Source organism: Oppia nitens, unplaced genomic scaffold (assembly GCF_028296485.1).
Source record: "Oppia nitens isolate AA-2021 unplaced genomic scaffold, nextdenovo-longstitch-racon4-pilon3 scaffold6_pilon_pilon_pilon, whole genome shotgun sequence".
NCBI classification, from domain to species: Eukaryota; Metazoa; Arthropoda; class Arachnida; order Sarcoptiformes; family Oppiidae; genus Oppia; species Oppia nitens.
This window is the reverse complement of record NW_026533250.1, coordinates 5,831,280-5,852,133: the sequence shown is the minus strand read 5'-3', so window position 1 is coordinate 5,852,133 and position 20,854 is coordinate 5,831,280. Positions and strand designations below refer to the sequence as shown.

The 20,854-nt window shown below is 21.6% G+C and overlaps 6 protein-coding genes across 8 annotated transcripts; all 6 read right to left on the bottom strand.

Moving 5' to 3' along the window:
* Positions 1-732: 732 nt before the first annotated feature.
* Positions 733-1,871, bottom strand: LOC128962812 (uncharacterized). Its single transcript, XM_054309212.1, has 4 exons — positions 1,808-1,871; positions 1,413-1,729; positions 938-1,321; positions 733-867 (listed from the first exon to the last, which is right to left on the bottom strand). The coding sequence occupies exons 1-4, from the start codon at positions 1,827-1,829 to the stop codon at positions 733-735; spliced, it is 858 nt and encodes a 285-aa protein (XP_054165187.1). The 5' UTR covers positions 1,830-1,871.
* Positions 1,872-2,548: 677 nt separating this feature from the next.
* On the bottom strand, positions 2,549-3,556 carry LOC128962811 (uncharacterized). Its single transcript, XM_054309211.1, has 3 exons — positions 3,251-3,556; positions 2,752-3,135; positions 2,549-2,683 (listed from the first exon to the last, which is right to left on the bottom strand). The coding sequence occupies exons 1-3, from the start codon at positions 3,554-3,556 to the stop codon at positions 2,549-2,551; spliced, it is 825 nt and encodes a 274-aa protein (XP_054165186.1).
* A 2,616-nt stretch (positions 3,557-6,172) lies between these two features.
* Positions 6,173-8,923, bottom strand: LOC128962809 (uncharacterized). The gene is made up of 7 exons (XM_054309210.1): positions 8,894-8,923; positions 8,502-8,812; positions 8,024-8,401; positions 7,835-7,955; positions 6,846-7,162; positions 6,641-6,760; positions 6,173-6,307 (listed from the first exon to the last, which is right to left on the bottom strand). Exons 1-7 carry the CDS (start codon positions 8,913-8,915, stop codon positions 6,173-6,175), a joined length of 1,404 nt encoding a protein of 467 aa, XP_054165185.1. The 5' UTR covers positions 8,916-8,923.
* Positions 8,924-10,859: 1,936 nt separating this feature from the next.
* Positions 10,860-12,500, bottom strand: LOC128962808 (uncharacterized). The gene is made up of 4 exons (XM_054309209.1): positions 12,458-12,500; positions 12,034-12,392; positions 11,507-11,950; positions 10,860-11,003 (listed from the first exon to the last, which is right to left on the bottom strand). The coding sequence occupies exons 1-4, from the start codon at positions 12,477-12,479 to the stop codon at positions 10,860-10,862; spliced, it is 969 nt and encodes a 322-aa protein (XP_054165184.1). The 5' UTR covers positions 12,480-12,500.
* A 3,536-nt stretch (positions 12,501-16,036) lies between these two features.
* On the bottom strand, positions 16,037-17,182 carry LOC128962092 (uncharacterized). 3 transcript variants are annotated; one of them, XM_054308427.1, is made up of 4 exons: positions 17,087-17,182; positions 16,661-17,010; positions 16,536-16,575; positions 16,037-16,118 (listed from the first exon to the last, which is right to left on the bottom strand). In XM_054308427.1, exons 1-4 carry the CDS (start codon positions 17,106-17,108, stop codon positions 16,114-16,116), a joined length of 417 nt encoding a protein of 138 aa, XP_054164402.1. In that variant the 5' UTR covers positions 17,109-17,182; the 3' UTR covers positions 16,037-16,113. The 3 variants fall into 3 exon arrangements, 2 of the variants coding, with proteins under 2 accessions (XP_054164402.1, XP_054164401.1); XM_054308426.1 differs by lacking the exon at positions 16,037-16,118 and having other exon boundaries at positions 16,461-16,571; XR_008484637.1 differs by lacking the exons at positions 16,536-16,575; positions 16,661-17,010; positions 17,087-17,182 and adding an exon at positions 16,189-16,291.
* A 1,025-nt stretch (positions 17,183-18,207) lies between these two features.
* LOC128962807 (uncharacterized) lies at positions 18,208-18,947 on the bottom strand. The gene is made up of 4 exons (XM_054309208.1): positions 18,926-18,947; positions 18,498-18,847; positions 18,291-18,407; positions 18,208-18,222 (listed from the first exon to the last, which is right to left on the bottom strand). The coding sequence occupies exons 1-4, from the start codon at positions 18,945-18,947 to the stop codon at positions 18,208-18,210; spliced, it is 504 nt and encodes a 167-aa protein (XP_054165183.1).
* Between the last annotated feature and the right edge of the window lie 1,907 nt (positions 18,948-20,854).

Sequence of the window (20,854 nt, the reverse complement as noted above, 5' to 3'; positions counted from 1 at the left end):
TTACAGCAAATAATAAACTATTATATTATTTATTTAAATAATAGTTAACATGTATTATTAAAAATCCAAATAAAAAGTTATAAAATACAATAAAAATATTGTAAATGTTTTAGTATTAAAAAAATATAACTAATTGTGTTTATTTTACAATTCAATGAATTAAAAATTGCAATTATTATTAGTTAGAAATTAAATTAAAAATTATAATTATGAAATAAAAAAAATTATAATTAATTAAATATAACTAACCAAATATAACTGTTATTAACCACTAAATAATTTAATAAATGTATTACTAATATAATATTAGCTATCATTATATGATATTATGAGTCATATATAAAATGGACAATACATTGTATTTGTGAACTCTTACAGCAAATAATAAACTATTATATGATTTATTTAAAGTTATAAAATACAATAAAATATTGTAAATGTTTTAGTAATTTTAAAAATATAACTTATTTTATTTATTTATTTTACAATTCAATGAATTAAAAATATCAATTATTAGTTAGATATTAAATTAAATATTATAATTATGAAATAAAAAAAATTATAATTAATTAAATTTTTTTTATATCTTATTTTTTTATTTAATTAATAAAAAATTATTAAACTTACAATTTATAATGTATTTAAAGAAATGTAAATTATTATATATATATATTAAAGTTAAATATCGATTTAAATACTTTGCTAGAAATTGATAATTAGTCAATAGTTTATCTAATATAAAATCAATGCACCGATAAAGTTGACGACCGCCAACACCCGGACAATCACTGCAATCATAATACTAATCATCGATTGTTTGATTTGCGGGGAACAGTCAATCATTGTCTTAAAATCTTCCGGTTTACACTATATAAAAAAAAATTATATTAAAAATAATACATCAAACGGTCAATTATACAATATATATGTGACATACAAAAGGAGAACTGCTATCAAACATAACATAACAGTATTGAATAGTTTTGTTGTCACTCATAAAGATAATTGATTGCAAAATATTGTCAATAAATTGTTGGCTAATCGCTATTATACTGTTGTTGTGATCATATTTCCAATTATTTTCCCTAAAACTATTTAAAACAACTTCAACTGAATATATATAACGATAAGAAATATAAATTATATGATTTTCATTGTTAGCAAATATCAAATATCCTTTAAAATCAATGAGAAACCAAACAAAGTCGGGCTTAAAATTATTGTCTGAAAATGTTATATTTGTCGTCGAATTGATCCATTCGGTGATAACATTCATATCATTACACAAAGTGTTGGCCCAATCAATGGTATGCATGTCTTTCTATAAAAATTTTTTTTAGACATGAATTTAATTAATAAAATTAATATAAAACAGGTTATTATATTATAATTATTATTAATATGTAGATTACCTGTAGAGCACCGTAAAGACAGTTATCTTTATTATAGTATTGTTTGTGGATATGTGGCCAGGCCATAGCGTACTTGTCACTGGACAACCAGTTGGACGTACCGGCACTTAAAGTGTCAATAGTGACTACAGTGTCTCTCTTATTAGACAATTTCCAGTAGGTGTTACCGATGAACAATAATATCATATCTTCATCATATCCATACTCTTTATACAAACTCATTGCAAAACCAATTTTGTAATCATTTTTCCGATATTCCTCACAAAAATCTTTCGATTCATTGCTAACCACCGATGCAATGGTTAACATCAATACTGCTGTCGAAAAATGTTAAATTATTATCAGATATTCAAAAGTAATTATTAATACATAATATATAATTGATTTACAATTACCAATCATATAAATGACTTTCATTTGTGTCGGCAATTAATGTTTGATAATAAAAAATAAAGATTTTATTAATTTTATTTTTTATAGTCTATTGCAAAATATAAAAATATTATTTAATTAATTTTGATCAATAATTAAATCTCTAATTATTAAAAATTATTGTCGAAATATTTGTATCAAAATATACAGCTTATTATATATTCCACAAACAACTAACTAAATATGACTGATATTAATCAATAAATAATTTTATAAATGTATTACTAATTAAATAAGTGTAATATAAAAATTGTAATATTACTAAATGTATAATATTAGCTATCATTATATGTTATTATGAGTCATATATATAATGAACAATACATTGTATGTGTGAACTCTTACAGTAATTAATAAACTATTGTATGATTTATTTAAATAATAATACTTAACACGTTTTAAAAATACAAATAAAAAGTTATAAAATACAATAAAAATATTCTAAATGTTTTAGTATTTTAAAAAAATATAACTTATTTTATATTTTTATATTACACATCAATGAAATAATAATTACAATTATTATTAGTTAGATAATTATAATTATGAAATAAAAAAAATAATAATTTATTAAATTTTTTTATTTTATTAATAAAAAATTATTAAATTTACAATTGTATTTAAAGAAATTATTTTTTCGTATATTAATGTAAAATATCGATTTATATACTTTGTTAGAAATTAATAATTAGTCAATAGTTTATCTAATATAAAATCAATGCAACGATAAAGTTGACGACCGCCAACACCCGGACAATCACTGTAATAATAATACTAATCATCGATTGATTGGTTTGCGGGGAACAGTCAATTATTGTCTTAAAATTTTCCGGTTCACACTATAAAAAAAATTTATATTAAAAATAATACATCAAACGGTCAATTATACAATATATATATGACTTACATCTGGAGAACTGCTATTAAACATAACATAACAGTATTGAATAGTTTTGTTGTCACTCATAATGATAATTGATTGCAAAATATTGTCAATATATTGTTGGCTAATCGCTATTATACTGTTGTTGTGATCATATTTCCAATTATTTTCCCTAAAACTACTTAAAACAACTTCAATTGAATGTATAAAACGATTGACAAAATAAATTATATGATTTATATTGTTAGCAAATATCAAGTATCCTTTATTAGCAATAGTAAACCATACGTAGTCGGGCTTAAAATTATTGTCTGAAAATGTTATATTTGTCGTCGAATTAAACCAATGGATGATACCATTCATATCATTACAAAAAGTAATATACCAATCAATGGTATGCATGTCTTTCTATAAAAATTTTTTGTATTAATATGAAAATTTATGAATTTAATTAATAAAATTAATATAAAGCAATTTATAAAACAGGTTATTATATTATCATTATTATTAATATGTAGATTACCTGTAGAGCACCGCAAAGACAGTTATCATTATAGTAATGTTTGTGGATATGTGGCCAGGCCATAGCGTACTTGTTACTGGTCAACCAGTTGGATGTACCGGCACTTAAAGTGTCAATAGTGACTAAAGTGTCTCTCTTATTAGACACCTTCCAGTAGGTGTTACCGATGAACATTAATATCATATCTTCATCATATCCATACTCTTTATACAAACTCATTGCAAAACCGATTTTGTAATCATTTTTCCGATATTCATCACAAAAATCTTTTGATTCATTGATAACCACCGATGCAATAGTTAACATCAATACTGCTGTCGAAAAATGTTAAATTAATATATAATATTCAAAAGTAATTATAATTAATATATATATATATACAGTATATATAATTGATCTACAATTACCAATAATATAAATTACTTTCATTTGTGTCGGCAATTAATTATTTTTTATAGACTATTGCAAAATATAAAAATATTATTCAATTTATTTTCATCAATAATTAAATTTCTTATTCTAAAAGAATTATTGTTGAAATATACCGTATGTTTCAAAATATACAGTATATTATGTATTTCACAAAAAAACTAACTAAATATAACTGTTATTAACCACTAAATAATTTTATAAATCTATTAGTAATATAATGTTAGCTATCATCATATGATATTATTAGTCATATATAATGTATATACATGTATAATGGACAATGTGTGAACTCGTACAGTAATTAATAAACTATTGTATGATTTATTTAAATAATAATACTTAACATGTTTTGTTAAAAATCCAAATATAAAGTTATAAAATACAATAAACACATTCTAAATGTTTTAGTATTCAAAAAATATAACTTATTTTATATGTTTATATTACACTTCAATGAATTAATAATTACAATTGTTATTAGTTTGATAATAACTATTATAATTATGAAATAAAAAAATTATAATTTATTAAATTTTTTATATCTAATTTTTTTATTTAATTAATAAAAAATTATTAAATTTACAATTTATAATGTATTTAAAGAAATTATTTTTTTCATATATTAATGTAAAATATCGATTTATATACTTTGTTAGAAATTAATAATTAGTCAATAGTTTATCTAATATAAAATCAATGCAACGATAAAGTTGACGACCGCCAACACCCGGACAATCACTATAATAATAATACTAATCATCGATTGATTGGTTTGCGGTGAACAGTCAATCATTGTCTTAATATCTTCCGGTTGACACTATAAAAAAAATTTAATATTAAATAAAATACATCAAATGGTCAATTATACAATATATATATATATATATGACATACAACAGGAAAATTGTAATCAACAACATTGTTAACATAACAGTATTGAATAGTTTTGTTGGCAATCATAAAGATAAATGTTCCCAAAGTATTGTCAATAAATTGTTGGATAATAGCTATTATGTTGTTGTTGTTGTAATCATCTCTCCAATTATTTTCAATAAAATTACTCATAACCTCAAGTGAATGTATACTTTCATTAACAAAATAAATTATATGTTTTGTATTGTTAACAAACATCATTAATCGTCTAAAATCATTAACCATCCATAACTGATCGGGATTAAAGTTATTGTCTGGAAATGTTATTTTAGTCGAATTGATCCAATCGGTGATAACATTCATATCATTACACAAAGTGTTGATCCAATCAATTGTATGCATGTCTTTCTATATATATTGATATACATCAAAATTTATGTGTTTAATAAATTAATTAATAAAAACAATATATAATCAAATTGGTTATTATTATTATTATTATTATTATGTAGATTACCTGTAGAGCACCGTAAAGACAGTTAACCTTATCCTTGCTAATAATCTGCGGCCAGGCCGTAGAGTACTTGTCACCGGACAACCAGTTGGACGTACCGGTACTTACGGTCCCAATAGTGACTGTCTTATCGATTATATCAATAGACAAGCTCCAGTAGGTGTTACCAATAAACAATAATCTCATATTTTCATCAAATCCATAGTCTCTATGCAAACTCATTGCAAAACCAATTTTGTAGTCATATTTCATATATTCCTCACAAAAATCTTTTGATTCATTGATAACCACCGATGCAATGGTTAACATCAATACTGCTGTCGAAAAATGTTAAATTAATATATGATATTCAAAAGTAATTATAATTAATATATATATATATATAATTGATCTACAATTACCAATAATATAAATAACTTTCATTTGTGTCGGCAATTAATGTTTGTTAATAAAAATAAAGATATTATTTTTTATAGACTATTGCAAAATATAAAAATATTATTAAATTTATTTTCATCAATAATTAAATTACTTATTCTAAAAAAAATTATTATTGAAATATATATTTCACAAAAAAACTAACTAAATATAACTGTTATTAATCACTAAATAATTTTATAAATCTATTACTAATATAATGTTAGCTATCATTATATTATATTATGAGTCATATAATGGACAACATATAGTATGTGTGAACTCTTACAGCAAATAATAAACTATTATATGATTTATTTTAATAATAATACTTAACATGTATTATTAAAAATATAAATAAAAAGTTATAAAATACAATAAAAATATTGTAAATGTTTTAGTAACTTATTTTAAAAATATAACTAATTGTGTTTATTTTACAATTCAATGAATTAAAAATTGCAATTATTATTAGTTAGAAATTAAATTAAATATTATAATTATGAAATAAAAAATTATGATTTATTAAATTTTTTATATCTTAATTTTTTTTATTTAATTAATGAAAAAATATTAAATTATAATTTACAATGTATTTAAAGAAATGTCAATTATTTTTTCATATATTAAAGTTAAATATGGATTTAAATACTTTGTTAGAAATTAATAATTAATCGATAGTTTATCTAATATAAAATCAATGCACCGATAAAGTTGACGACTGCCAACACCCGGACAATCACTGCAATTATAATACTAATCATCGATTGTTTGATTTGCGGGGAACAGTCAACCATTGTCTTAAAATTTTCCGGTTCACACTATATAAAAAAATTTATATTAAAAATAATACATCAAACGGTCAATTATACAATATATATGTGACATACAAAAGGAGAACTGCTATCAAACATAACATAACAGTATTGAATGGTTTTGTTGTCACTCATAAAGATAATTGATTGCAAAATATTGTCAATAAATTGTTGGCTAATCGCTATTATACTGTTGTTGTGATCATATTTCCAATTATTTTCCCTAAAACTATTTACAACAACTTCAACTGTATGTATATAACGATAAGAAATATAAATTATATGATTTTCATTGTTAGCAAATATCAAATATCCTTTAAAATCAATGAGAAACCAAACAAAGTCGGGCTTAAAATAATTGTCTGGAAATGTTATATTTGTCGTCGAATTGATCCATTCGGTGATAACATTCATATCATTACACAAAGTGTTGGCCCAATCAATGGTATGCATGTCTTTCTATAAAAAAATTTTAGACATGAAAATTTATGAATTAATATAAAACAGGTTATTATATTATAATTAATATTAATATATAGATTACCTGTAGAGCACCGTAAAGACAGTTATCTTTACTATAGTATTGTTGGTAGATATGTGGCCAGGCCATAGCGTACTTGTTACTGGTCAACCAGTTGGACGTACCGGCACTTAAAGTGTCAATAGTGACTACAGTGTCTCTCTTATTAGACAATTTCCAGTAGGTGTTACCGATGAACAATAATATCATATCTTCATCATATCCATACTCTTTATACAAACTCATTGCAAAACAGATTTTGTAATCATTTTTCCGATATTCATCACAAAAATCTTTCGATTCATTGCTAACCATCGATGCGATGGTTAATATCAATATTGCTGTCGAAAAATTTTAAATTAATATATGATATTCAAAAGTAATTATAATTAATATATATATATAATTGATTTACAATTACCAATCATATAAATGACTTTCATTTGTGTCGGCAATTAATGTTTGATAATAAAAAATAAAGATTTTATTAATTTTATTTTTTATAGACTATTGCAAAATATAAAAATATTATTCAATTAATTTTGATCAATAATTAAATCTCTAATTATTAAAAATTATTGTCGAAATATTTGAATCAATATTTTACAATTTAATTAATTAATAATATCAATTATTATTATTAGTTAGATGTTAAATTAAATATTATAATTATGGAATAAAAAATTACGATTTTTGATGAAAACTTTATATATTTAATTAATGAAAAATTATTAAATTATAATTTACAGTGTATTTAAAGAAATGTAAATTATTTTATATATATATATATATATATATATTAAAGTTAAATATAGATTTAAATACTTTGCTAGAAATTAATAATTAGTCAATAGTTTATGTAATATAAAATCAAATTAAGGAAAAAATATTAAATTATAATTTATAGTGTATTTAAATAAGTATAAATAATCTTATTTAATTAAAGTAAAATATTGAGTTAAATACTTAGAAATACTAGAAATTAATAATTAGTCTATAGTTTATCAATGCACCGATAAAGATGACGACCGCCAACACACGGACATCAATAATAATACTAATCATCGATTGGTTGGTTTGCGGGGTTGTTGGTTGGTTACAGTCAATCATTGTCCTAATATCTTTCGGTTGACACTATAAAAAAAATTTTTATATTAAAAATAATAAATCAATTGGTCAATTATACAGTATATATGACATACACCTGCAGGAAATTTGTCATCAAAGACAACATAACAGTATTGAATAGTTTTGTTGTCACTCATAAAGATAATTGATTGCAAACTATTGCCAATATATTGTTGGCTAATAGCTATTATGTTGTAGTGATTATCTCTCCAATTATTTTCCCTTAAACTTGTTTTACTCTTAACCTCAATTGAAAATATATTTTTTTCAACAAAATAATGTATATGTTTTGTATTGTTAGCAAATATCAAGTATCTTTCAACATTAATATTAGACCAAACGATGTCGGGCTTAAAATTGTCTGGAAATGTTATACTTGTTGTCAATTTGATCCCATTATGGTTAACATTTGTATCATTACAAAATGCCCAATCAATTGTATGCATGTTTTTCTATAAAAATTTTGTAGTCATATAAAAATTTATTGATTAATATAAAACAATTTATTACAGGTTATTATATTATATCAAAAATTATTAATATCTAGATTACCTGTAGAGCACAGTAAAGACAGATATCTTTATGGTCATAATTGTAGTTATTTGGCCACACCATAGCGTACTTGTCACTGGACAACCAGTTGGACGTACCGGCACTTAAAGTGTCAATAGTGACTACAGAGTTCATCTTATTAGACACCTTCCAGTAGGTGTTACTGATAAACAATAATATCATATCTTCATCATATCCATAGGTTTTATACAAACTCATTGCAAAACCGATTTTGTAATCATTTTTCCGATATTCCTCACAAAAATCTTTCGATTCATTGCTAACCATCGATGCGATGGTTAACATCAATACTGCTGTCGAAAAATGTTAAATTATTATCAGATATTCAAAAGTAATTATTAATACATAATATATAATTGATTTACAATTACCAATCATATAAATGACTTTCATTTCTGTCGACAATTAATGTTTGATAATAAAAATAAAGATATTATTTTTTATAGACTATTGCAAAATATAAAAATATTATTCAATTAATTTTGATCAATAATTAAATCTTTAATTATTAAAAATTATTGTCGAAATATTTGTTTCAAAATATACAGTAAAATTATGTATTCACAATATACTAACTAAATATGACTGATATTAATCACTAAATAAATTTATAAATATATTACTAATATAATATTAGCTATCGTTATATGATATTATGAGTCATATATAAAATGGACAATACATTGTATGTGTGAACTCTTACAGCAAATAATTAACTATTATATGATTTATTTAAATAATAATATTTAACATGTTTTGTTATAAATCCAAATAAAAAATTAAAAAATACAATAAAAAGATTGTAAATGTTTTAGTATTGAATTAATATTGAATAATTACAATTATTATTATGAGTTAGAAATTAAATTAAATATAAATAATTCTCAAAATAAAACAATATTAACCATTGGTTAATAACCAATAATGTATTTAATATATAGCTATCATTTTTAATGATATTATGAATCATAAAAATGGACAATTATGGTTTTTATAATAACTATTATTTATTTCATAATTAAATGTGTTGAAACATTTTTCTATATAATATGTTTATATAAATTTAATATTATTTTTAAATATATTTATAATATTGTTTATAGATATCTAATATTTAATTTCTAATTAATTCCAGGAAAAACCATTTAATATAATAATTTATTACCATTGAATGAATTAATAATTACAATTATTATTATGAGTTAGATATTAAATTAAATATTATAATTATAAAATTATAATTTATTTAATTTTTTTATATCTTATTTTTTTTAGTTAATTAAAGATAAAATATATTAAATTATAATTTACAATAATACAGTTATCCTTATTATTGCTAATATTCAGTGTCCAGGCCATAGATTACTTGTCATCGGACAACCAGTTGGACGTACCGATGCTTACTGTCCTAATAGTGACGGTCTTATGGATCATATCGATAGACAATTTCCAGTAGGCATTACCGATGAATAATAATCTTATATTTTTTATCATATCCATTGTTTTTTATGCAAACTCATTGCAAAACCAATTTTGTAGTCATTTTTAATATATTCCTCACAAAAATCCATGAACTCAATGATGATGTGTAACACCAGTAACAGTGCTGTCGAAAAATTTTAATTTTTAATTATATTAGAAAATTGATATTTAATTAATTCATAAACAATTACCAATCAGATAAATGACTTTCATTTGTGTCGACAATTAATGTTTGATAATAAAAATATTATTCAATTTAAATTATTTTTTTTAAATTAATTAATAAAGTTATTATCGAAATACAGTATTTGTTTCAAAATATACAGTAAAATTATATATTTCACAAAAACAACTAACTAAATATGACTGATATTAATCACTAAATAATTTTTTAAATGTATTACTAATATAATTATTATACTAACTAATAATATTATTATATGATATTATGAGTCATACAATTACAGCAAATAATAACCTAATGTATGATTTATTTAAATGATACATGTAATACTTAACATGTATTGTTAAAAATCCAAATAAAAAAATTATAAAATACAATAAAATATTGTTAAAGTTTTAGTATTTAAGAAAAATATAACTTATATAAAATCAGTGCACCAATAGTGATGACGACCGACAACACACAGACAATCACTATAAAAGTAATACTTAATCATCGATTGGTTGGTTTGCGGGGAACAGTCAATCAATGTCTTAATATCTTCCGGCAGACACTAAATAAAACATTAAAATTAAAATTTATATTATAAAATAATACATCAAATGGTAAATTATACAATATATATGACATACAGCAGGAAAATTGTAATCAATATCAATGATAACATAACATTATTGTATAGTTTTATTGTCACTCATAAAGATAATTGATCCCAAATTATCGTCAATATATTGTTCAGTAATAGCTATTATGTTGTCGTTGTTGTTGTTGTTGTGATCATCTCTCCAATTATTTTCCTTAAAACTACTCATATCCTCAATTCAATGTATATCTTGATTAACAAAATAAATTATATGTTTTATATTGTTAGCAAATATCATGTATTGTCTAAAATCATTAACCATCCATAACAGGCCCACCAAATGTTATTAATTCAATTATATTTTTATTACAGATTTAAATAAAAATTTATTGAACATTATATACATTTTTTAAAATTATAATTATTAATTAATTTATAATATCTATGACAAAATTATGCAAAATTTAGTTTAAACTTAATGAGTATGTAATATAAAACCAGTCCAACAAATGTGATAACTATCGCAAACATAATAGACATCAAATTATTCATCGATTGGTTGGTTTGTAAGGAACAGTCAATCAATGTCTTTATAGCTGACGATTTACACTATAAATAATAATAATTAAAAACAAAAAAAAATTATATGTAATTATATGATAATAAATATTAAAATGATTTAATTAAAAAAATATTATATATATAATATCAATAAAAATTATATATATAACATACTGGATAGAAACTAAAGTCATCATAATTGCCAGTAAAACAGTATTGAATAGTTTTTTGGACATTCATAAAGACAATTGATCCCAAATAATAACCATTTGATGATGATTTCATACAATGGTTATACTTATTATTATTATTACAATAGTTGGTATATTGTTGGCTAATAGTTATTATATTGTTTAGACCAAACATCCAATTAGGTCTACTAAAATTGTTCAGACGTTTAAGTGACAAATCAGTTGTATTAATCCAATAGCACAGGTAGTTGTTATTATCAGCAAAACATTGGACATTAGATCTGTTAATAATAATCCACATTAGGTCCGGTTTCCAGTCATTGTCCACAATATCATTGTCAATGACATGACTTGCTTTTGTTAATACTCTATTCAAACCCATATTATTGCAGAAAATTTCGTACCAATTAATGCTAAACCATTGTTTCTAATTAATTAAAAAGAGATATATTTTAATTGTGGTTTAATATCGGTATATACACTATATATTAATTTTTTTATATTAATTACCTGTAGAGTAACGATATAACAGATTGGATGATCTGAATCTTTTTGCTGCTTATTATTATTATTGGCATCAGTTATGTATGACCCGACCATAATATACTCGTCAGCAAACCACCAGTCAGATCTACCGGCGCTTCTACTGTCGATGGTAACCAACCCATCGATGATGCCATCGATAAATGATAGTTTCCAATAGGTTTTACCGATGAACAACAGTATCATATCTTGAGGATATCCGTATTGTTTATACAAACTCACTGCAAAATCAATTTTGTAGTCATTTTTCGCGTATACATCACAGAAATCTTCCGACTCAATGATGGCCAACGATTTGATGGTCAATACCATCGACACCGACAGTGCTATTAATAATAATAAGATAATTAATTAAATATTAATACATATTTATATATATTTATATAAATACCAATCAAATAAATTGATCTCATTTTGTCGATCAATTGATGAAAACTTTTATAACAAAAATAATAGTAATTTACTTTTATATAATAAAAATTATTAATTATTATTTTTCTAATTTAATAAAGTTATTATCTAAACATTTGATTTAGTAAATGTAAATTATGCTATTATTTAAACTAGTAATTGATTTAATATATACAGTGTATATCATTAAATAATAGTATGACTCATATATAATGGCAATGTAAACATTTTTTTTGTAATAATTGGATACAAAAATTACAATCACATAACATATTATCCAATAAATAAAACTAAATAAAAGTTTATAAAAAAATCATTATTAAAAAACTATACATTAGATACATCTATACATTTTTTTTAAAAAATAAGTTAAATAATATTTATGATTGATAATTTCTTCAATAGAATTAAATTATTATTTTTTTAAAAATATTATTATTTATTATTAATTAATTATATTAGTATTATATAATAAAAAGTTATTATATACAGTATTAATAAAATCTATTTATTAATATCATAATATCAATGTTTAAAATTATTGTTTTGAAATTAATTAATATTAAATTTTATTGTAAGTTATTATAAGGTATAATAATTTATACAATGATATAATAATTATTATTACTTAAATATTATATTTATCAATAAAAATTGAATTAAAACTTTATATATATATATAAATATTAATATTTATGTAATTTAAGAAATAATATTTAATTATATAATTATAAATTATAATATCTGTTAATTTATTCATTAATTGTAATATCAATGATCAAAACTATTGCTTTAAATGATTTAATATTAAATTTTATAATATTTTATATGTATTTATTGTGTTATAATAAAGTAGTTTATACTATTAATTAATATTTACAATTATTACTAGTAAATGAAAAATGAAATATATATAATATATATATTATGTAAAAATAATTTATATATATATATACAGTATTTGTGACAGGAAAATCATTATCTCAGTTTCAATCTAATAACAAATATATAGTTTACAAAAAAAATAAATTCGGTTTTTAAAATCTGTATTATTTATAAATAAATTTATAATAATTATTAAAAGCTAAGGTTGGGAGAAGCAAAAAATGTTTGTATAATATAATCTAATATAACTGTATTATTTACTTTAATACAATGTATAATCCATGAAATTATGACGGATTATAAATCAAAAATTGAAAAAATTTGCATTTTTCCAACTCTGATAAACACTAACATGTGATTTGACTACATTTATATTATAAAATTGTTTTAATCCGAAGTTAGTTTCTTAATTTACCTATTATGTTTACTTATATACACACAGTATATTTACATAATTAAAAAGAAAATATTTAGTTATAATTATTAAAAAAACTAAATTAAATTTATGTTATAATAAATATTAATACAAATGTTAGCTAAAAATTAATTATCAGTCGACTATAGATTTTGTAATATAAAATCAATGCAACGATTATTATAGTAATCGTAACCATACAGAAAAACATAATAGACATCAATATAGTCTTCAATTTAGTCAATCGGTTGGTTTGCGGGCGACAGTCAATCAATGTCTTAAATTTTTTTTGTCGATAACTACTAATAAAATACCAATGAATATCATAACAGTATTGAATAGTTTGGTTAATATTTAGCAAATAAAATATTGATACAAATCTATTCACTAATTGTTCACTAATGGCTATTATATCGTTAACTCTAATTTCATTCAATTCTTTATGAAAACTAATCATATATTTATGTGATGACAGTTTAAATAAATAATAATAATATTTATAATTATTCGCAAATATTGTGGATCTGTTTGCGATTGTCCATAATTTTAAATTGTCTGTAAATATTAATGTCGTTGAATTGATCCAAAATATATCATTAATGTCAATAATACACAACATTTGATCTTCCCAATCAAGGGTAAGCTTGTTTTTCTAAAAATAATAATCAATTTAAGGTTTAATTAATATATATTTAAAAAATAAATATATCAATTGGTTGATTATTAAGGTGTATATGGATTACCTGTAGAGCACCGTTACGACAAAATGGCAGTTCATTATCATATATTTGTAGTTCACTATTGACATTATCGGTGACGTTATACTTGAAAGACCAGAGCATATACTTAAACTTGTCAGCGGACAACAAGTTATACTGACCGGCACTTTGGGTGTCAATAATAATTGTGTCGATATTCTTAACCGACAATTTCCAGTAGGTGCTACCGATAAACAATAATATCATATCTTCAGGATATCCATACTCTTTATACAAACTCATTGATACATCTATTTTATTGTCATTTTTCTGATATTCTTCACAGAAATCTTTCGACTCAATGATGACAACCAATGCAATGGTCGACACCAACAATGCTGTCAACAAAAATCACATTTTATATAATATATATTTAAAAGTAATTTATATATATTTCATATATAAATACCAATCATATAAATGGATTTCATTTGTGTCGGCAATCAATGTGTGTTAACAAAGAAATTATATCAAAAATAAATATATTATAAAAATATTATTTATCTTATAGTTAGTTAATAATTATTTCTATGATTAACTAATATTCATAAAATAATTGTCTAAATATTTTTTTAATATGCGTTTCAAAAATAACTAAATATAACTATTATATTAACCAATAAATTATTTAATATATAGCTATCATTATATGATATTATGAGTCATATAATGGACAACACATTGTATGTAAACTTTTAGTAATTGTTAAACTATTAATTTATTTATTTTAAATAATACTAACAAACATATATAACATTTATTGTTTAAAAACTAAATAAAAAAGTTAGAAAATACTATTATATTTAAACAAACAAAAAATAAACGTTTTAATGTAATATAATTTACTGCTAAATTGAATTATTGACATTTATATTATTTTTTTAAAAAATTATTAATTAGTAGTTTCAGAAATTAAAAGTTATCTAAAGTAATATTATTTTACATTTTATAAAAATAATAATTATTGATATTATAACAAAATTTTGAATAGAAATATATTTACATTTAAGTTATAAATATACTTTAAAACATGATATAACTTATAACTTATATTATATAAGTACACTAGTAATGCATTGAAATACTAAGTTATTTATATTATCAGTTAATTTATTCACTAATATAATATCAATGATCAAAACAATTGTTTTAAATTATTTAATATTAAATTCTTATTATAATATATATGTATTTATTGTGTTATTATAAAGTAGTTTATAGTATTAATAAATACAGTATTTACAATTATTATTATTAGTTAAATATTAAAATTAAATTTTATATTTTTAAATGAAAAATGAAATATATATAAATTATTTTTACTTAATTAAACAAAAAATATTTAATTATAACTATTAAAAAAACTATATTAAAAAATGTTATTTTTATGTTATAATAAATATTTTTAGAAATGTTAGCTAAAAATTAATTATCAGTCGACTATAGATTTTGTAATATAAAATCAGTGCACCGATTGTGACGACGACCGCAAACATCACAATAGACATCACTATAATAGTAATCATCGATTGGTTGGTTTGCGGGGAACAGTCAATCAGTGTCTTAATAATTTCCGGTTTACACTAAAAATTAAAAAAATAAAAATAATACATCAAATAATTCATTTATAATGTATGTTATAAAATGACATACAGTCTGTCTATATATGCGATAACTACTAATAAAATCCCGATGATTATCATAACAGTATTGAATAGTTTGGTTAATAGTTAATAAATAAAATTTTGATAAATAAAACATATGCATAAAATGTTCACAAATGGCTATTATGTTATTATCTCTAATCTCATTAAACTCTTTATGAAAACTAATCGTATATTCATGTGTTGACACATTATTTTGATTAAATAAATAGTAATAATATTTCATATTATTAGCAAATATTGTGGATCTGTTAGTGATTGTCCATATTTTAAAATTGTCTATAAAATTAACTGTCGTTGAATTCATCCAAAATATATAATTCATTTTAATATTACACGATGTTTGCTCTTTCCAATCAATTGTTTGCTTATCTTTCTAAAAACAATAAGCAATTTTAGGTTTAATTAATTATAACTAATAACATATCAATTGGTTGATTATTAATGTGTATATGGATTACCTCTAGAGAACCCATACGACAAAATGGCAGTTCATTATCATCTATTTGTTGTTCATCGTAGACATTATCGGTGACATCAAACTTGAAAGACCAGATCATAGAGTTCTTGTCAGCGGATAATAAGTTAGACTGACCGGCACTCTGGGTGTCAATCATAACAGTGTTGTTAGCATTAACTGACACTTTCCAGTAGGTGTTACCGATAAACAATAATATCATATCTTCAGGATATCCATACTCTTTATACAAACTCATTGATACATCTATTTTATTGTCGTTTTTTCGATATTCTTCACAGAAATCCTTCGACTCAATGATGACAACAAATATAATGGTCGACACCAACAGTGCTGTCGACAAAAAATCAGATTTTATATAATATATATTTAAAATTAATTAATACATATATATTTGATATATAAATACCAATCATATAAATGGATTTCATTTGTGTCGGCAATCAATGTATGATAACAGAGAAATTATATCAAAGAATAAACTGTAAAATTATTTATCTTATAGTTAGTTAATAATTATTTCACTGATTAACTATTAAAATAATTGTCCAAAAAAATCTTTAAAAAATATTATGCGTTTCAAAAAATACAAAAAAAAACTAAATATGACTATTATATTAACCAATAAATTATTTAATATATAGCTATCATTATATGATATTATGAGTCATATAATGGACAACACATAGTATGTGAACTTTTTACAGTAATTACTAAACTATTAATTGATTGATTTATTTAAATAATATTAACAAATTTATAGTATATATTATTTAAATACTAAATAAAAAGCATTTTAAAATTTTAAGTTATAAACAAACAAACAAAACTTTTCATATAATCTACTATTAAATTGAATTATTGAAATTTATAATCATAAATAATTTATGAATTATTTCAAAAAATTATCCAGTTTAAATATTTTGTTATTATTATTTTGTTTTTAAAATATCTTTAATTATTTATAAAACATTTAATTCATATAATAACAGTTTATACAATAAAATAATTATTATTATTAACAGTTAAATATTAAATTAAATATTATAAATATGAAATATATATATATGTTTTTATTAGTTTTTAATTAATTTAAGAAAAAAAATAATTTATTATATTGAGTTTACATTGTTTTTAATAAATGTTAGCTAAAAATTAATTATTAGTTGACGATATAGTGTGTAATATAAAAACAGTCCACCGATTGTGATGACGACCGCAAACACAATATACATAACTATAATAATCACCAATTGGTTGTTTTGTGGGGAACAGTCAATCAATGTCTTAATATCTTGCGATTCACACTATAGAAAAACAAAACAAAAAATATTACATCAAAGGGTTGGTATTAAATACATATATTATTTATGACATACAGACTGGCTATCAATATATTCACAGTATTGGATAGTTTTTTGATTATTCATTAAAACAATTGATACAAATTCATCAAATTGTGTACTAATGGCTATTATATTGAAACATTTAAACTGATTATTAGACTTTTTACGAAAACTAATCAAATAATCAATTGATTGGACTCTACTTTGTTTAAACAAATTGTAATAATATTTATGATTATTAGCAAATATGATGGATCTGTTAGAGACGGTCCACATATAGATATCATTGTTTGGAAGTTTTACTGTCGTTGAATTGATCCAATGGATATCATCAATATTTATGTTAGTAATACATGATTTTTTCATCCAATCAATCTTATTGTTCTAATAAAATTATAAGATTTAAAAAAAAATATTTAATTAATATATTAAAAATCAATCAATTGGTTGATTATTAATGTGTATATGGATTACCTCTAGAGAACCCATACGACAAAAAGGGAGTTCATTATCATCTATTTGTTGTTCATCTGAGACATTATGGGTGACATCAAACTTGAAAGACCAGATCATAGAGTACTTATCATCGGATAAGAAGTTAAACTGACCGGCACTTTGGGTGTCAATCATAATTGTGTTTTTGTCTTTGACCGACAATTTCCAGTAGGTTTTACCGATAAACAATAGTATCATATCTTCATCATATCCATAGTCTTTATACAAACTTATTGATACATCAATTTTATTATCATTTTTCAGATATTCTTCACAGAAATCTTTCGACTCAATGATGACAACCGATGCAATGGTCGACACCAACAGTGCTGTCAACAAAACATTTTATATTAATATAATTATATATATTTAAAAATAATTAATACATATATTTGATATATAAATACCAATCATATAAATGGATTTCATTTGTGTCGGCAATCAATGTGTGTTAACAGAGAAATTATATCAAATATAAATATACTATAAAAATATTATTTATCTTATAGTTAGTTAATAGTTATTTCTATGCTTAACTAATATTAATCAGATAATTATCTAAATATTTTTTTACAAATATTATGCGTTCAAATATGACTATTATATTAACCAATAAATTATTTAATATATAGATATCATTATATGATATTATGAGTCATATAATGGACAACACATTGTATGTGAACTTTTTTACAGTAATTACTAAACTATTAATTAATTTATCTTAAATAATACTAACAAACATTGTATATATAACATGCATTGTTTAAAAACTAAATAAAAAGTTAGAAAAAACAAATAAACAAAAAACTATATGTTTTAATATAATTTACTATTAAATTAAATTATTGACATTTATAATACTTTTATAATAATTTATGTATTATTTTACACATTTATAAATTATGTTATTATTATTTTGTTCTTAAAATATCTTTTAATTATTTAAAGTATTTTTTAATTAATTAATTAATTAATTGTAATTTAAAATGATAAAAACTATTATTTTAGATTATTTAATATTAAATTTTAACATATTTTAAATGTCAATTATATTATTATAAAAAAGTTTTAACAATAAAATAATAATTTTAATTATATTTAATAGTAATTAAATACTAAATTAAAGAATAATTATAATTATTTTACAGTGTATTTCATAACTATTAGCTAAAAATTAATTATCAGTTGACGAGTGATATTTGTAATATAAAGTCAATGTATCAACAATTATGATGACAATCGCAAATATACTGACAAACATAATAGACATCACTATAATAATCATTGATTGTTTGGTTTGTGGGGAACAGTCAATCAATGTCTGAATATTTTCCGGTCGACACTTAAAAAAGACAACAACAATAAAAATTATATATTAAAACAATTCATCAAAAAAAATTGCAATAAATTCATATAAAACTAGTTTTTTCAATAAAAATTATAACTTACAGTTTGTCTATATATGCGATGATTATCAATAAAAACCCAATGATTATCATAACAGTATTGAATAGTTTTGTTGTTAATATTTAGTAAAACAATTGATACAAATCTATCAAACCGTTCACTAATGGCTATTATGTTGCGATCATTAATCCGATTAAACGCTTTATGATAACTAATTATATATTGATTTGGTGTCAGTTTTGTTTGTTTAAATAAATAGTAATAATATTTCTGATTATTAGCAATTATGATGGATCTGTTAGTGACAGTCCATATTAAGTCTTGATTGTCTGGAAATTTAATTGTCGTTGAATTGATCCAATTGATTGAAGTCATATTACATGAAATTTCCATCCAATCAATTGTATGCATATCTTTCTAATAAATTATAAGTTTTTTTTAAAAAAATTATTTGATTAATATCAATAAAATATCAAATTGTTTAATGCTATGTATATATGGATTACCTGTAGATCACCGATACGACACAATGGCAGTACATTATCATCTATTTGTTGATCATATATATGTCTGTAGACATAATTATTGACAACAAACTTGAAAGACCAGATCATAGAGTACTTGTCATCGGATAATAAGTTAGACTGACTGGCACTTTGGGTTTCAAACATAATTGTGTTTTTATAATTGACTGATAACTTCCAGTAGGTGTTACCGATAAACAATAATATCATATCTTCAGGATATCCATAGTCTTTATACAAACTCATTGATACATCAATTTTGTTGTCATTTTTCTCATATTCTTCACAGAAATCTTTCGACTCAATGATGACAACCGATGCGATGATTAACACAGATAACAGTGCTGTCAATAATAAGATTAAAAAAAATAATTATTAAATAATACATATTTAATATATATA

Coding starts and splice junctions, on each gene's coding strand:
- LOC128962812 (XM_054309212.1), bottom strand. CDS start 1,829: ATGAAAGTCATTTATATGATTG. Junction 1,730..1,807: donor GAAAGTCATTTATATGATTG/GTAATTGTAAAT, acceptor ATTTTTCGACAG/CAGTATTGATGTTAACCATT. Junction 868..937: donor TTGATAGCAGTTCTCCTTTT/GTATGTCACATA, acceptor TTTTTTATATAG/TGTAAACCGGAAGATTTTAA.
- LOC128962811 (XM_054309211.1), bottom strand. CDS start 3,556: ATGTTAACTATTGCATCGGTGGTTATCAATGAATCAAAAGATTTTTGT. Junction 3,136..3,250: donor GTCTTTGCGGTGCTCTACAG/GTAATCTACATA, acceptor AAATTTTTATAG/AAAGACATGCATACCATTGA. Junction 2,684..2,751: donor TTAATAGCAGTTCTCCAGAT/GTAAGTCATATA, acceptor TTTTTTTTATAG/TGTGAACCGGAAAATTTTAA.
- LOC128962809 (XM_054309210.1), bottom strand. CDS start 8,915: ATGAAAGTCATTTATATGATTG. Junction 8,402..8,501: donor GTCTTTACTGTGCTCTACAG/GTAATCTAGATA, acceptor AAATTTTTATAG/AAAAACATGCATACAATTGA. Junction 6,761..6,845: donor GTCTTTACGGTGCTCTACAG/GTAATCTATATA, acceptor ATTTTTTTATAG/AAAGACATGCATACCATTGA.
- LOC128962808 (XM_054309209.1), bottom strand. CDS start 12,479: ATGAGATCAATTTATTTGATTG. Junction 12,393..12,457: donor GAGATCAATTTATTTGATTG/GTATTTATATAA, acceptor TATTATTAATAG/CACTGTCGGTGTCGATGGTA. Junction 11,951..12,033: donor GTTATATCGTTACTCTACAG/GTAATTAATATA, acceptor TTAATTAATTAG/AAACAATGGTTTAGCATTAA.
- LOC128962092 (XM_054308426.1), bottom strand. CDS start 17,108: ATGAAATCCATTTATATGATTG. Junction 17,011..17,086: donor GAAATCCATTTATATGATTG/GTATTTATATAT, acceptor TTTTGTCGACAG/CACTGTTGGTGTCGACCATT. Junction 16,572..16,660: donor GTCGTATGGGTTCTCTAGAG/GTAATCCATATA, acceptor GTTTTTAGAAAG/ATAAGCAAACAATTGATTGG.
- LOC128962807 (XM_054309208.1), bottom strand. CDS start 18,947: ATGAAATCCATTTATATGATTG. Junction 18,848..18,925: donor GAAATCCATTTATATGATTG/GTATTTATATAT, acceptor TTTTGTTGACAG/CACTGTTGGTGTCGACCATT. Junction 18,408..18,497: donor GTCGTATGGGTTCTCTAGAG/GTAATCCATATA, acceptor TAATTTTATTAG/AACAATAAGATTGATTGGAT.